At 35.8% G+C, this 14339-nt stretch overlaps 2 protein-coding genes across 5 annotated transcripts in view; one reads left to right on the top strand and one right to left on the bottom strand.

Moving 5' to 3' along the window:
* Positions 1-3513, bottom strand: part of LOC125042675 — a 64353-nt gene extending 60840 nt beyond the window's left edge. The window contains exon 1 of the mRNA XM_047638519.1: positions 3248-3513. Within this exon, the coding sequence (XP_047494475.1) occupies positions 3248-3307 (60 nt within the window). The 5' untranslated portion in view covers positions 3308-3513. The remainder of the gene's footprint in view (positions 1-3247) is intronic.
* Positions 3514-3900: 387 nt separating this feature from the next.
* Positions 3901-11588, top strand: LOC125042747 (N-acetyltransferase 9-like). 4 transcript variants are annotated; one of them, XM_047638707.1, is made up of 2 exons: positions 3901-3940; positions 9808-11588. In XM_047638707.1, exon 2 carries the CDS (start codon positions 9816-9818, stop codon positions 10416-10418), a length of 603 nt encoding a protein of 200 aa, XP_047494663.1. In that variant the 5' UTR covers positions 3901-3940; positions 9808-9815; the 3' UTR covers positions 10419-11588. The 4 variants fall into 4 exon arrangements, with proteins under 4 accessions (XP_047494663.1, XP_047494602.1, XP_047494683.1 ...); XM_047638646.1 differs by lacking the exon at positions 3901-3940 and adding an exon at positions 4067-4153; XM_047638727.1 differs by lacking the exon at positions 3901-3940 and adding an exon at positions 4106-4162.
* The last annotated feature ends 2751 nt before the right edge of the window (positions 11589-14339 follow it).

Genomic DNA, 14339 nt, shown 5'->3' with positions numbered 1-14339 from the left:
TATGGATGAAGGTCTATAAGCCTGTTCTCAAAATCACCTCTACTCACAGTTTTTAAGAACCATATATGATATAAAATTAAAACTGTGTAATTCAATTGTGCCACTATGAGAGGGAATTGATTTTATGCAAAAAGATGTATATATTTGGCCAAAGTGCAACACAGCTTTCGTAATTCAGTCTAAGTCAGTATGTCCACTTATGGTGTTTCTAACATCAGTCATTCCCAAATCCCTATCTATTACGCACTATTTGTATCATGTTCTTGATTGCACTATTTTTATACATTTCTAAAGCTGAGTTAAACCAAACTGACATGTTGGTTGTTTGTTTTTCAGGCTCAAGCTTTGTAAAGCCACACAAATAAGAATCTCCAACTTATAAATCCATCTCCTAGACCAAGATGTAAATATAAAAAGTAAATGATGACCTCTATATGCCTGAACACGAACATGGGCCTCGGGAGGAAAGACATCAAAAAAGGTTTCACCAATGTAAGAGTGCCTTGCATTACACATTGCTCTAATATGATTGTATAGTAGCTAATGCAAAAATGAGAACATACTGGGCCTAGTTACATGTAATCTATGTTTTCTGCCATTTAAAAGGGAATAATTTATTGATGATCACACCTCTCAGCGATGACTAATAAACTGAAGAGAAGACTCAGCTCATTTCCTTAACTCATCAATCATTCCAAAACAGTAATTTAGGAACACTGCAATCTGCACTATCTGTAGAGCACTAAAATGCAGTCCTAACATTTTTGGGAAGAGTATTTGTTTTTATCACTGGAGGCAATACTGTATAGACATAAAACTGATCTATTCAATATCAAAGAATATAACCTGGTTAATCTTTAAGGTATGCATGTACAAAGCTAGGGTAAATTAAAGATGATTTCTTGTGGAGGACTAAAAGTTGAAATTGTTGGTACATGAAATAATCTGCAGACATGAATGATAACTCCACAAATAAAAGAAAAATATTGCAGAAAGCAATGCACACAGCCAAGGTCCACTAAATGCTCCCGAGTTACAGCTCTTTCTTACCATACATAAGGTGAAGACATTGTTTGTAGGGCAGTGTTGGGGGAGAGAGCCCTCATCTAGCCTCCCCTCTAGCAGTACCCAATGGGCAGACCTAGTCACAGCAACTTGCATTGTTGGATAAATTTTGTGAGGTAGAGTTGGGAACAGTATGAGCACACACTGGCGAAATGCTCATACTGTACACAAGTACCTATATGCTAGGTAAATCATTAAGACTTACAAGTAAACCAAGTTTTTTCACTCATTTTACTGTGATTAAAACTAATCTAATCTTCTTTTCTGTTATAAACCCTTAGTTTTACCAGAAAGCAGTTTTACCAAAACAATTCATTTGTTTGGAAAATTCAACAACAGTAAAAAAAAGACAAAAGAATCATGCTTATTGTAATCAGTATTTCATTGGAACAGCTCTTGCATATTATAATTATCTATCAAATAATCATATCTTTACTTTGTGATGGAAAAATTCACACGAGTCTGATTTCATTTCAACTTGCAGAAAGAAAGTTAAAGATAACAGTAAACTTTCATACTAAACTGCAATTAAAACAAGACTTTAATTATGGGACTGCTGCATGCAGCTTGAGCTTCATTAGCATTTTAATTTTTTTTATTCTCAAGCATGGAAGGAAGCAGCACAGACCTCTATAATATTGCCATTCCTATTATGTCTATGCCATACTTTTGTCTAAACTTGTAAAGCCACAAGTCTTTAAATTCCTCCCATAGCACTAGTATTCTTGCGCTCATTTCAGTCCTCTCAGACTTTCTATTACCTTTCACATATTATATAATTACAAAAGATTTGAGAGTCAATGCTCTGTGGGTACAGTTTAATTTTCACAGCCATATGGTACAAGGTAAACTCTGCAGGTAATGGGCAGAATGACAGAAATTAAACACTATTCATCTATGGTATTCCCTTTGCGAGTTGATAACAAGAAAGTTGTGCAACATGTAATACTCTGATATATATCTACAGGAAAATGTAATCTCACTATCATAACGAAAAGGAAAAACTACACTCACTGATATTTGATATCTGTGCAAGTAAAGAATAATGTTAGAACTTAAGAAAATAGACTGTGCCTAATGCTGCGCAGAGAGCAAGTCCACAGTGATCGTGGGTGTCTAGGGGCAGAACCCCTGATGGGGAAATACAGTGATCGGATAGAAGTAAAGCCCTGGGTTAGATTTTATTTTTTGTTCATACAGCGATACCAGTGGAAAAGCAAGGAGCGTTGGGGATTTAGTCTCAGAAGGGTGAGGTCACTTCAAAATAGCAATCAATACTTTCATTTATATCAGTTGCGATAGATAATAATAAGAGATTCATACATTAAACAAGTAATAATAATTGCAAGGTTGGATGGCTGCATGAAACTGACAAATTACTGCTTTTAGTAAGCTTCATCCTTAAGTTACCAATGATCTCAATAGAGCAAACAGATGATTAGTTTGCATTTACTCTTTAAAGTTACTACAAAAAACATTCATCTCCTAGATTTTGCTAAAAGACCTTCAACAGAAGTAAAATATAGTGACACTGCTTCCCATTATCATCTACAATGGATCTACGTTTACACAAATGTGTCAACAAAAGGTCATCAATTACCTTCTCTCTGCCACAAAACATTCTTTTTCTCTAAATATTCCTTTTCATCATATAAGAATTATCAAAAAGTTGGAGAAATACACCCAAAACTCTTGGGTAAATTAACATTCATAAATTACACAAAGAGACATCCCTCACCTCTTCCTTCCAAAACTAATGAATAGGACTACAGTAACAACAAACATTACAACTGCAACAAAGAATAATATATCTCACAGGTAGGCCTACTTTAAACACATGTTCCCCTCCAGAGAGCAGGCCGACCACAACACGAAAACAATATCTCTAAGTAATTTAGCATTCATTTTTAGAACTAATTAAAAAGGGAAGGGGGAAGTGGGGCAAAACTTAAGAGTAAGGATCTAACGAAATGGGGAAGCCTTCGAGATAAAATAACCGAGACGAGAGATCCTACGGCAGGAAGCGGTACGGTAGACTGCACACGGAGATCCTTCTATTACTAAAAAAATACTTCGTCATTCCACCCAGAATCCACATTCTCCATCTTCCACCGCTGGTCCACTGCATGAATCTCTCATCTCCTCTCATTCCCCGACGAGAACAGAACAGTAAGGAACTTACCTTTAACGCGTTGAGGTCGATGTCATCCAAGCTACAATTCACAGACTGGGAGTGAGCCATTTTTCCTCGGGACAAAACTTAATAAAAGACTCATAAACCAGGATGCTTTTCCTATTTAAGTCGCATCCCTATCCACAATACACACTTTCCTCCATCATTAGAAACACACTAAGCACCTTTTATCACTGGAAATAGCAAAGAAATGGCCAAGAAATGAGACAATCGCACCGAAACCCCTCTCACTCCCAACACAAATGGCGATCTGACACAACACACGACTTGCATGGAGGAACACTAGGGTGGAAGTGGAGGAAAACTTTAATTTTCCAATATCTTAGTTGAAAATATATTCAATTTTTGTAGGGAAGATTTTGTAATTAACTTCACTATTTTCGAATATTTCGGTAATTGAATTTTTGTATCATTAATGTGTAAGAGGAGTAACACCGTTCGCAATTTCATTGGCTTCCTCTAGCAAATAAAGGCAGGAATACCAACTTTGAGTTTAATTGGTAAATTTGGACCTTATTGTTCCCGCATGCTAACGACTTATCGATAAATAGCATTACTATAAACAATTACATGTGAAGTTATATCAAAGTGCATACTTTTTTCTGTATCATCCTTGATATTGAGGTATTGACACTGTTGGTAATTCTGAAGGGTGCGGTGAGAATATACTAGACAATAAAGGTATTAGTTTGTCATATATCCTTTATCTGAGTAGTATTTGCCCTCTTCATAATTATCGGAGGTGAAAGCACACACGATTTACCGAGAAAATAAAAAGAAAAGTGGGCAAAGTTCAAATGTCACCCCGTTAAAAGAGCGTAATGTAAACACCGTCGTCGTCGTTCACAGTTTATTAATTGACAGTTCGGAAGTTTAACGTCAGTTTTGCATTTTGTAAGTGATGTCAGTACGCGATGGTGTTTCGGTTGTTTTTGTATTACGGTTTTCATTCAGTAACTAGCATCAGTTTGTTTCTTTATTTAGTTACTGCTGTCAGCTTGTTTTGATTGGTAATGGTTGTCAACTTGCTTTTATATTTGCTTTTAATGGGTTGTTTCTGTGTTTAGTGATGCTACTTTTTGCGTGCGGTTATTCGATTTTCCGCTTTAACTTTCAGGTTTTTATTTTAATAGGAAACTTTTTGGTGTGTGTTTAGACAACCACTTATATACTGTATACAGTGTATGATTAGCTTACTGTTTTTTATATTGTAATTTGAGCTTCTATAATTATCAGATATTATCAGCATGTTCTTGAATTTAGTAACTTGAAGGTACTTTAGTGCACTCCCAATAATAGTTAGTGATTTTTGGTATTTAGCAAGTGTTGTCAGCTTATTTTTGTATTTAGAAAATATTAGCACCTTTTACCTTTACTTCTTAATATTATCTTTTTGTTTAGAGTATTGTTTAGTTATTGCATATCAGCTTGTTCTGTAGTTTCTGTGCTTTGTTAGTGTTTTCAGCTTTTATGTGTTTTATAAGTGCTGTAATTTTTTTTTTTTCTATATTGTTAAGCAGTCAGTCTTTTCCATGTTTCTTAAAAATAGGGTGGATTTTCTATATGTTGTGAATTATTTTTGTAATTATTTTGGTATTTTTTCCATGCTTACACAAATGACTGGACTTGTATATTAGAATATAAGTTATTGTGAAAAAAATAGATATTATTAGTTTTGCCAGTTGAAAATAAGTAACATGCTTTTTTTGTGTGGGTGTGTGTGTGAAGTAGAAGCACTTAGAATGGACAAATAATTGATGCTAATGAAAAATATTTACATATTCTTATATTCCATATATTTAAACATCAATCTATAAGGTTAAGTTATTAGATATGTAACAGAATCTCTTAGTTGTCCAACTCAAGGATAAAGTTTCTTGTCTTTCCCAGATTGTTGGAGGCCATTAGAGCTTCATTCTAAGGATAATGTTTGGTAAAGTAGTGTTCATTAAATGAAGGGTACACATCCATTTCTCTAATTGTACCATGATTTGATTATTCATACTTTAACCCCTTGCCGACGGGTACGACTTGTAGACACGTGCTATGCCTACTGTGAGTACTTGTTTGATTATTTTACACATAGATGGCTACACTTGTACTAAGTCACCAATGAGCCAGTTACGAGTACTTCCTGTCTCGCCCGTTCACCCTTTTCTTTGATTTACAAAACATTTTACGTTATCTTATTTTGCTATTACTAATGTTAAAAAACATTATAATAATTATAATGTTTATAATAAAAGTAACACCATCGATATTCATAGCACTAGTAAAAAATACGTTTTTCCCGCCAATTCAAATCAGATACGGTCACATAGTCTACTGATTGACTCCTTTGTGGCTAAGCACTAGCAGAGCCATCTATGGGTAGACATTTCACAAAAAATATAGAAAATAGGCACAGCATTTTCCCCATTTTTTGTTAATTTTCCCTGGCGGCATTGAGTTAAAAGATATATGATCAGGAAAACTGGAGATTAGTATCGGATATTAAATTACGAATTTCTTTTTCAATAGCTGTACAGTGGGACCCTGACTTGATATCTGATATTATCAATGAATGAGCCAGGATTAGTACTTAAGTGCCAGTGTTTTATATCTTCATATCATTCAAAGTTTAATATCTTAATCACAGTTTTGACTCATTGTTATTAACGTCAGCTTGTTGGAGGCCATTAGAGCATCATTCTAAGGATAATGTTTGGTAAAGTAGTGTTCATTAAATAAGGGGTACACATCCATTGCTGTAATTTTACTTGTTCTCTTAGCAAGAATGTGGGTTGATATTTAAAAGTTTTTGAAACAGTGCAAAAGTTTCACCTTTAGTAATGTCAGTGTTTGGTAGTCTACTTAGGCTTATAGTTTTCTGTAATCCTTGATCCCTCACCCTATCCACTCCTTGTTTGAGGGGTCCCATTTTCTCATCATTCTCCCACAGGGAATGGTATCTGTAGATGTAAAGAGGATTTGGAGGTAAGGACCATTTCCTAGAGGGCAAGTATAAGAATACTAAGAACCATTTGTCTAAAGTTTTGTTTGTACTTTTTATAGAATATTACTTGATGACCTGAAATTTTACAAATAAAATAAAAGTGTGAGTTGGAATTAAGAGGCCTTATCTGTAATGCCACAAACTTGCAATTATTTCAAGTTTGTGGGTGGAGCATCGGCTCTGCCTAGCATATAAAAACCCATGGAGTCTAAATTATCCATTCTCAGTTATGCCTTTTTTTTTTTAACACTGATTAATACTGAACCCAAAAACTCCATAGGTTTTGCACATGGATCATGCAGAAAAAAAATTCACCTCTTGGTGATCAGTTTAGTATAAAAGTAAATTACTAAACTCTTCATGTATCAAAACAAATGTGTGGATGCTGTGGTAAAATACTCAACCTCTCTCAATTTGTATATTAAATCCTTCAGGACTTCGGGAATGTTGTCTCATCTTTCAGTAAACCTATTTTGTGTATGGTGGGTTTTCTACTTGGTATTAATGTATCAATATATCATGGTTTCCTTTTCTCTATCTTGTTAAAGCATAGTGTGCTAGAAATTAGTGCATATCACATTTATATGGGGCAAGGTTAGTTGTTGGGGGGTGGGGAGGGGTAGCTAAGCTTAGGAGTATTATGTAAGTGTTCTTTGTCATACTAGTGTAAGCTGGTGAAATGTCTCTGCTTTTTTTGAGTGTATTATGTGTTGTGGGAGCCTATTCCAGTCCGGCAAGGTGCATGGAAAGTATGAGTGTTTGTAAGAATCTGTATTGGCGTGGTATGTTATGTATTTCTGGTTATAAGTGTTTTGTGTATTTGTTATGTTTGTGTAGTGTAGGTAATTTTGTTTATATATGTCAATGTGATTTTGAACATAGTTGTCAATCTGTGTCCTTGTCTGCGTATTGTGAGGGTGTCCATGTATAATAGTTGTTTAATACGTGTTGTGATGCCCGGAGTTGTAGTGTAATTGTTTGTGATGAACCTGGCTGCTGAGGTATTAATCTATTCTAATTTCCTAATATTTGTCTGTGTGTGTGAGTCCCACACTGCTGCATAATACTCTAGTGTTGGGTGGATAAGTGTATTGTAGGCTATGTGTTTAGTGTCTGGTGTACAACTGTGTAGATTCCTCCTCAGGAAGCCTAGTGTTCTGTTTGCTTTATGTTGTATGTTGTCAATGTAGTGTGATTCCTAGATATTTATGTGATTGTGTTTGGTAACTTGTGAATGGATTAAATATGGAAATTTTATAGGCACTTGGGAAGGAGTGAAATTTATGATGTTGTATTTGTCTGGCCGACAGTTCATTTGCCATGGGACTTCCCATTGCTCGAGAGAGTCTAGATCAGCCTGGAGGAGGTTACAATTGTCAGGTGTCTTAATTTGTTGTCAGCAAAAAGTCTAGTTGAAGAATTAGGAGTGGATAGTGGGAGGTCATTTATGTAGAGTAGAAAAAGGAGAGGACCTAAGCCGGTGACCAAGTGAAAACCATGCAAATTCTTTGGGCTTCCAATATCTGAATCAAAAATTTGTTTTAAAGAGTTCTCAGTATCTTTACTAATAGGGTCTCTCAGAGCATTTTTTCTGAGTTTTATGAAGAAGTGTATACTTATACTTTGTGACTGTTAGGATTGTGTCAATAAATGTTGGGTTTTAGTGCTCTGATTGCTTTATGTACCGTATCATTGTTATTTTGCATATCTTATTTTATTGATTATGATGATTATTTGTATATTACCCAGTATGAAATCATAAGTAGTGTGTCCAGGGACTTAGTATTGGGGTACATCATTGTGTACTCTAAATTACCTATTCATCTGCATTTCATCTCACAATTTTCAGTGTAGGCATTCTAATTGCATTGTGTAAGATGGAAGAATATAAATTTAGAGCAGTTTGTAGCATTTGTCCCCTCTCATTCCTAGTGTCTATTCCTTGATTTCCCAGTCTTGACTTTTTATGTATCTTGGCATTAAAATCTCCCATAATTATTGTGAAGGGATTTTACTCTCTTGCTGGCTAAATGAACATCTTCATAGCTCTCTATTTCTTCATCACTGTGGACAATCTTTAAGTTGTCCACTCTTTTGCTTATACTATAGAATTCCACAACATTTTCTAAACATTCGTAAACTAAGAAACTCCAAATTCCTGCTTAGTTCTGATTGTCCTTATATGTGCTAAAGTTCATCAACATGGGGTGGACTGTTTTTAACCAGAGATTTTTAGCACCCTCTGCTCCAGAGCGATCCTGATTGCTGCTGTAACCAGGGGCTCCTTCGCCTCTGGGGAAGGACCCCTGCTCTGTTAGTGCAGTAATGTTTTTTGAATGAGAGGTAGATAGCCGAGTTACCCCCCAACGTACTAGGTGTATCTTGGTGGGAAGGGGAGTAGTTTAGCCGGGATGCCACTGATAAGCTCCCCCCCCTCCTCTCACTCTCACTCTCTCTACATATAGATATTGATATATACACATATATATATATATATATATATATATATATATATATATATATATATATTTATATATATATATATATATATATATATATATATATATATATATATGTGTCTGTGTATACATATACATATACATAGATATATATATTATACATACTTACATATATATATATATTTATATATATATATATATATATATATATATATATTTATTATACACACACACATGCACACATATGTATATGTACTTGTGTATATATACATATATGTGTATTTTCACATATGTGTACACATATGTATATATACACATATATGTACATATGTATACACATACATATATACATATATAATATAAATATATTATATATATATATATATATATATATGTATATATGTATATATGTATAGCAGTCAAGGTAATATTCAATCTGTTTATTTTTGCCAATGAATGAGAATACACTGCACTCTAAAACACTATCTATTCATAAGAAAGCTAATAGATTTGCATATATATATATATATATATATATATATATATATATATATATATATTGTGTTGTAATCACTTGTTTAAAAACAAATTGTCTGTACGTTCTCAAAGACCACTGACAATAATATGACTAATTTTATGCAGAATAAAAAATATCACAAATTTGCCAAGATGGTTATGCTGGATCCAGTGATGTGATGGATAGGTCAAGATCAGGCTGTAGGGTAGGGATATACACTTTCTCATAATAGTTAAAAGCAACAAAATTACTATCTACTTTATGTAAGCAACCCCTGCCAGACATACAAATTATTGCATATTTTATGTTGTCATTGTAAGGAATATAGGGAATATTTTTAAAATGTTCATATTCTAGCAGGTTTTATATCCATTATTTTGTAACCCTGGTGAATCAAATTTACCCAGCAAGTATTATTTACATTTTGAAAATCCATTTCACCTAGAAAAAGGTCAGTTTCACAAGAATGGACAGGGAAAGGGTTTGTGGAGGTTATTGAGAATAGTCTTTAGGTCAAAAGCTGAGGTTAATTTCTGATGTTAGCAATCTATATATTTATTTATTTCTTAATTTCCAGAGACAAACATGAAGATCAACTGCACCATCCGCATAGTTGGTGAACGAGTAGTCTTAGTTCCATACAAGAAGTTGCATGTGGAAAAGTATCACCAATGGATGTTGTCCCCAGACCTACAGGAACTCACAGCTTCAGAGCCTCTGAGTCTGGAAGAAGAGTATGAGATGCAGCAGTCATGGCTGATTGATGATGATAAGTGCACTTTCATTGTCCTGGACAAATGTCTTTTAGCTGAAAAGAGCAGTGAAAATGAGGCCATGATTGGAGACACAAACCTCTTCCTGGTGGATCAGGAGGACAGGACTCGGGCAGAGGGAGAAATCATGATTGCAGAACCACAGTTCAGAGGCCAAAGACGAGGCTGGGAGGCTATGCTGCTCATGTTTAGATATGGCATTGAGCAGTTAGGGGTGAAGACATACCAGGTCAAAATAGGCCTGAGTAATACACCCAGTATAAAAATGTTTCAGAAAATGCACTTTGAGGAAACCACAAGATCAGATGTCTTCCAGGAAGTTACATTGGAGTGTTCTGTCAATGAGAAGTGGAAGGAATGGTTGAAAGAAAATATAAAATATTATGAAATAGTCCCAGATGAAATGAGAAATTAATGTTGATGGAATTAGTCAAAATTATATGGATAGTGAATGGAAATTATCAGGTTTCAGATCCATCTAATAAATGGATATGATGTATTGGTAAACACATCAATATTTCTTGAGTAATACTTAATAAGAGAACACACAAAGTTTATAGAATAAAGATATTTTCTACTGTGCTGCCTTAAAACATGTACTCACTCCCCTCTTCTTCTTTCACTATTTTAACTGACTCCCATAACTTATTAACTCGAACAACCCCCTTGTCTGTAAGATCCAGAATGGTTGTACTACCTACCTGTCCACATGCCGTAAAACTATCAAATTTTGCTGGGTCCCAGCCATGTTGAAATCCCCTGGCAATGAACAGGCAGATACTTTAGTACGCTCCGTGGCTATGTCCACATCAAACCAACCACATTTCTTGCATAGTCCAGCCACAGATTATTACCCACTTTAAGACCTTCTTGTATAACCAATGACAATCTTTCTGGTCAAGTCTCTGCACTAAAACTATCAATCTCCTCCTGGTCAGCTCCATTTCATCAGAACAGACGTTGGGAGATGGTTCTCGCCTGCATACATATTGGCCACACCCATCTAACACACTCCTATCAGATGTCACATTCTGATCCACCCCTATGTTCCTTATGTAATGTCCCCCCTACATTTCCACAGATTCTGTTGTCCTGTCCACGGTTTGTTGCATCCCGTATCCCCACTTTACCCCTCCTATCCTCTCTTCAACGACCTCCCAACCTATCAGACATCCTTTCAGAATCTTACACTTTCACAACCTGTTCTTCCTCAGATGCATACATATCCTTCACTTGATCTAATCCCCTTACCTAACCCTACCTTAACCTATTCACTCATCAACTCCTCTAAGCTTTCAATAATAATCTAGATAGTTGACATATAGCAACTAACTACTAACTCGATCACCTTTCACTAAACTTTACTGTACCTTCCTATAGTGCTACATGGCCTTAGATGTCTAGCACATTTATTTTGCTTTTAACCATTAGCCATCTACTGTGCTACAGTTGTTAACATTCATGTATATGTCTGCAAAATAAGTGCTGAGCAATGTACTATCTTTAATCCAATGTAACTAAGCCCTGGTTTAATTCTGTTGTTTTATATGTATGGAGTTATTTTTTAATAAATATTTTATGAAAACAAATTTAGTCACCCTCTCTGAAATTGTAGCATGACTATAAAAATACATTATTTCCATTAATTCAAAAGCTGCTAGATATTTAGCTTTACATTATTAAACATTAGATAAAAAATAAAATTGGAATACATATTAAAGGAAACTATGTTTTATTACTATTAATAAGAGTTTTAGAATCAATGCATTATTCAAAGGTTACTACAGATTAGCAGGTGGTTAATTAAGTACTGGTATTCTTGTGTCCAAGGTGGTTTGTTGTGAATGATACATAGCAGTTATGTATGGGCTCTTGAGCAACAACATGTATATAACATGTATATAACTGTTAGAATATTATAACCATCTTAATTATTTCTTATCTTCATTACTATTATAATTTTCAGATTTACGGTTTGACACTTTTGCTTTTACTATTTTTTTTTTTTTTTATTACAGTTACAATGTAATAATAGTCTATTAATGTTTGTCATTCTCCTTATTGTGATGGTAATTATCACTACTACACTCATGCAAATGATTTGTAGCTCTATTTATTTTATTATTGTGTCTATTATGTTTTACCATTATTATTATCAATGGAATTAATTTTCTTACTATTATCAATTATTACTGTCATTTTTATCACTGTCATAATCACCACACAAATACCACCACCTTCACCCCCAGCCAATTTTGAAGATGTAGAACACTGTCTCTCTGAACACAGCAACACCAGTTCCAACTGGTCTAGCCACTACCAGCACCAATTTTAAAGACCTATAACAGTATCTCTCTGAACATAGCTAGACCATTCCGAACTGGGACTGGTTTAGCTATGCTACCACTATTTTTGAAAACCTATAACACTGTCTCACTAATCATAGCTAGATCAGTCCCACCTTAATTAGTTAAAAAAAAAGTTAGCTAGGGTAACAAGGTTATCACAGAGAAAAGGTCAGCAGCAAAACTGGTCAAGGACACAAGAAAGTAAGGCTGAAAGTTATTTTTTATAGAAAGGTCAGGGTCACACACTGATTATAATAAGGGCAAGGGTCCTAAAATATCACAGATATGTTTGGAGCACAGCAAAGGTCAGGGTCTCTAAAAATCATTGGTATAAGTTCAGAACTGCAAAATCTGATCACTAAACGGTTGAAGATCACAGAAAAGTCAGTTTTACAAGATATTAGGACTGCAAAAGTGTCAGCATTCAAAAAGGAATGTTACTGAAAAGGTGTTTGCAATGAGATCAGGATCATAAAAAGATATAACTTAAGGTCAAGGTTACAAATTTTGGTTATTAAATGGTTATAAAAAGTCAACTGTCAAAGATAACACAAAAAAATAACTAAAATGTCACAAAAGGCTAGGTTTACAAAGAACAAGTATAGTTTCCTATAAAAAGAAAATATAAGTAAAAAGTCGGGGTGACAAAAAAGGTCTGAAGTTCCTAAAAGAGGTCATTATTATTGAAAAAAACATGTATGGCTTCCTAAATAAAAGTCAATCATTATTAAAAGGTCAATATCAATAGTTTGTCTGCTAACAAGGGTCCTTAAGAAGTAGTTTAGATTTCAAGGTCAAGATCACATGAAGGGGCAAAATATAAGTCACCAAAAGGTCAGAGCCGCTTAAAAAGCCCCCCCCCCCCCCTCCAACACCAATCCCAGGCCCGATGTTGCGGGGGGGGGGGGGGGTTAAGAGACATATTGGAACTCAATCTTGGAGATTACCCCTGCACCTTGGGCCTCGGCTCACCTGATATTGTAGTCTTTTTTTTTTTTTTTTACCCCCCCCCCCCCATCCTTTGCCCGTTGTTGTCGTGGGGGGGCTTAAGATCCGGAGACTGAGACCCAATAATGGGGAACTCCTCAACCTTGGGACTCAACTAATTTTGCATGGTCTTTTTTCGACTCATACTTTTCGTTTCAGTCCCTTCACCAATCCCTTCCACTATCCACTTCCTAAGGTGTGAGAGCCGTGCTAAAAGGATGAAAGGCTGACTTTGTGCCAGTCCTGAACGGCCTGAGGGAACCATGGGCACGGTATTCCCCTGCCTTACCTGGCCCTTACCCCTCAAGGGGACCCTGAGGGGTGGACTGTTTTTTTCTCCCCAACATACCCCAGGCTTATCATGGCCAATAATGAAGACGTAATCCCACTTTTAGAGGCAATGAGGCTTGCCCCTTCATCAAATAGCCCCAATCCTGGCTCTCCTTTGACCACGGCTCCGAACACTGCAACAACTACCCCCTCCTCAATTCCAACTAGTACAGTATCCACCCTAATCAACACCCAACCGCCAGGAGACATTTCTACTCTCCCAACATGCTCAACTTCAACACCTTTACTCCCACAACCTTACAACCTTATTGCCCACCTCCCCATAACACAACCCCCCTCAACACTACTCCCTCCTCCACACGCCCCCGCCCTTCTACTACCCCCACCTCTACAAGAATCTTAAATACTCTATTTAGCCCAGCCAAATGGGACCGATTTTCCGTGATCCCTCCCACAGCTCCCTACTCTCAAAACACCCTCCTTTTCCAGCAATGCCTCCAAAAACAAGTAGGCAAAGTCTCTTTCCGTAGCCGACCCGACCACTCCTATCTCGTCACAGTAACATCTGAAAATCAAGCTATAGCATTAGCAAAACTAAGTGATCTATATGGCAATCCCATCCCTACAGAACCTCATCCAACCCTCAATACTTGCACCGGAACTGTTTCCATCTCCCCAACAGATTGCCCAATCTATGACAAAGAATGGTC

The sequence above is a fragment of the Penaeus chinensis genome, chromosome 1, assembly GCF_019202785.1.
Source record: "Penaeus chinensis breed Huanghai No. 1 chromosome 1, ASM1920278v2, whole genome shotgun sequence".
Taxonomy (NCBI): domain Eukaryota; kingdom Metazoa; phylum Arthropoda; class Malacostraca; order Decapoda; family Penaeidae; genus Penaeus; species Penaeus chinensis.
This window is presented reverse-complemented; position numbering and strand designations above follow the sequence as displayed.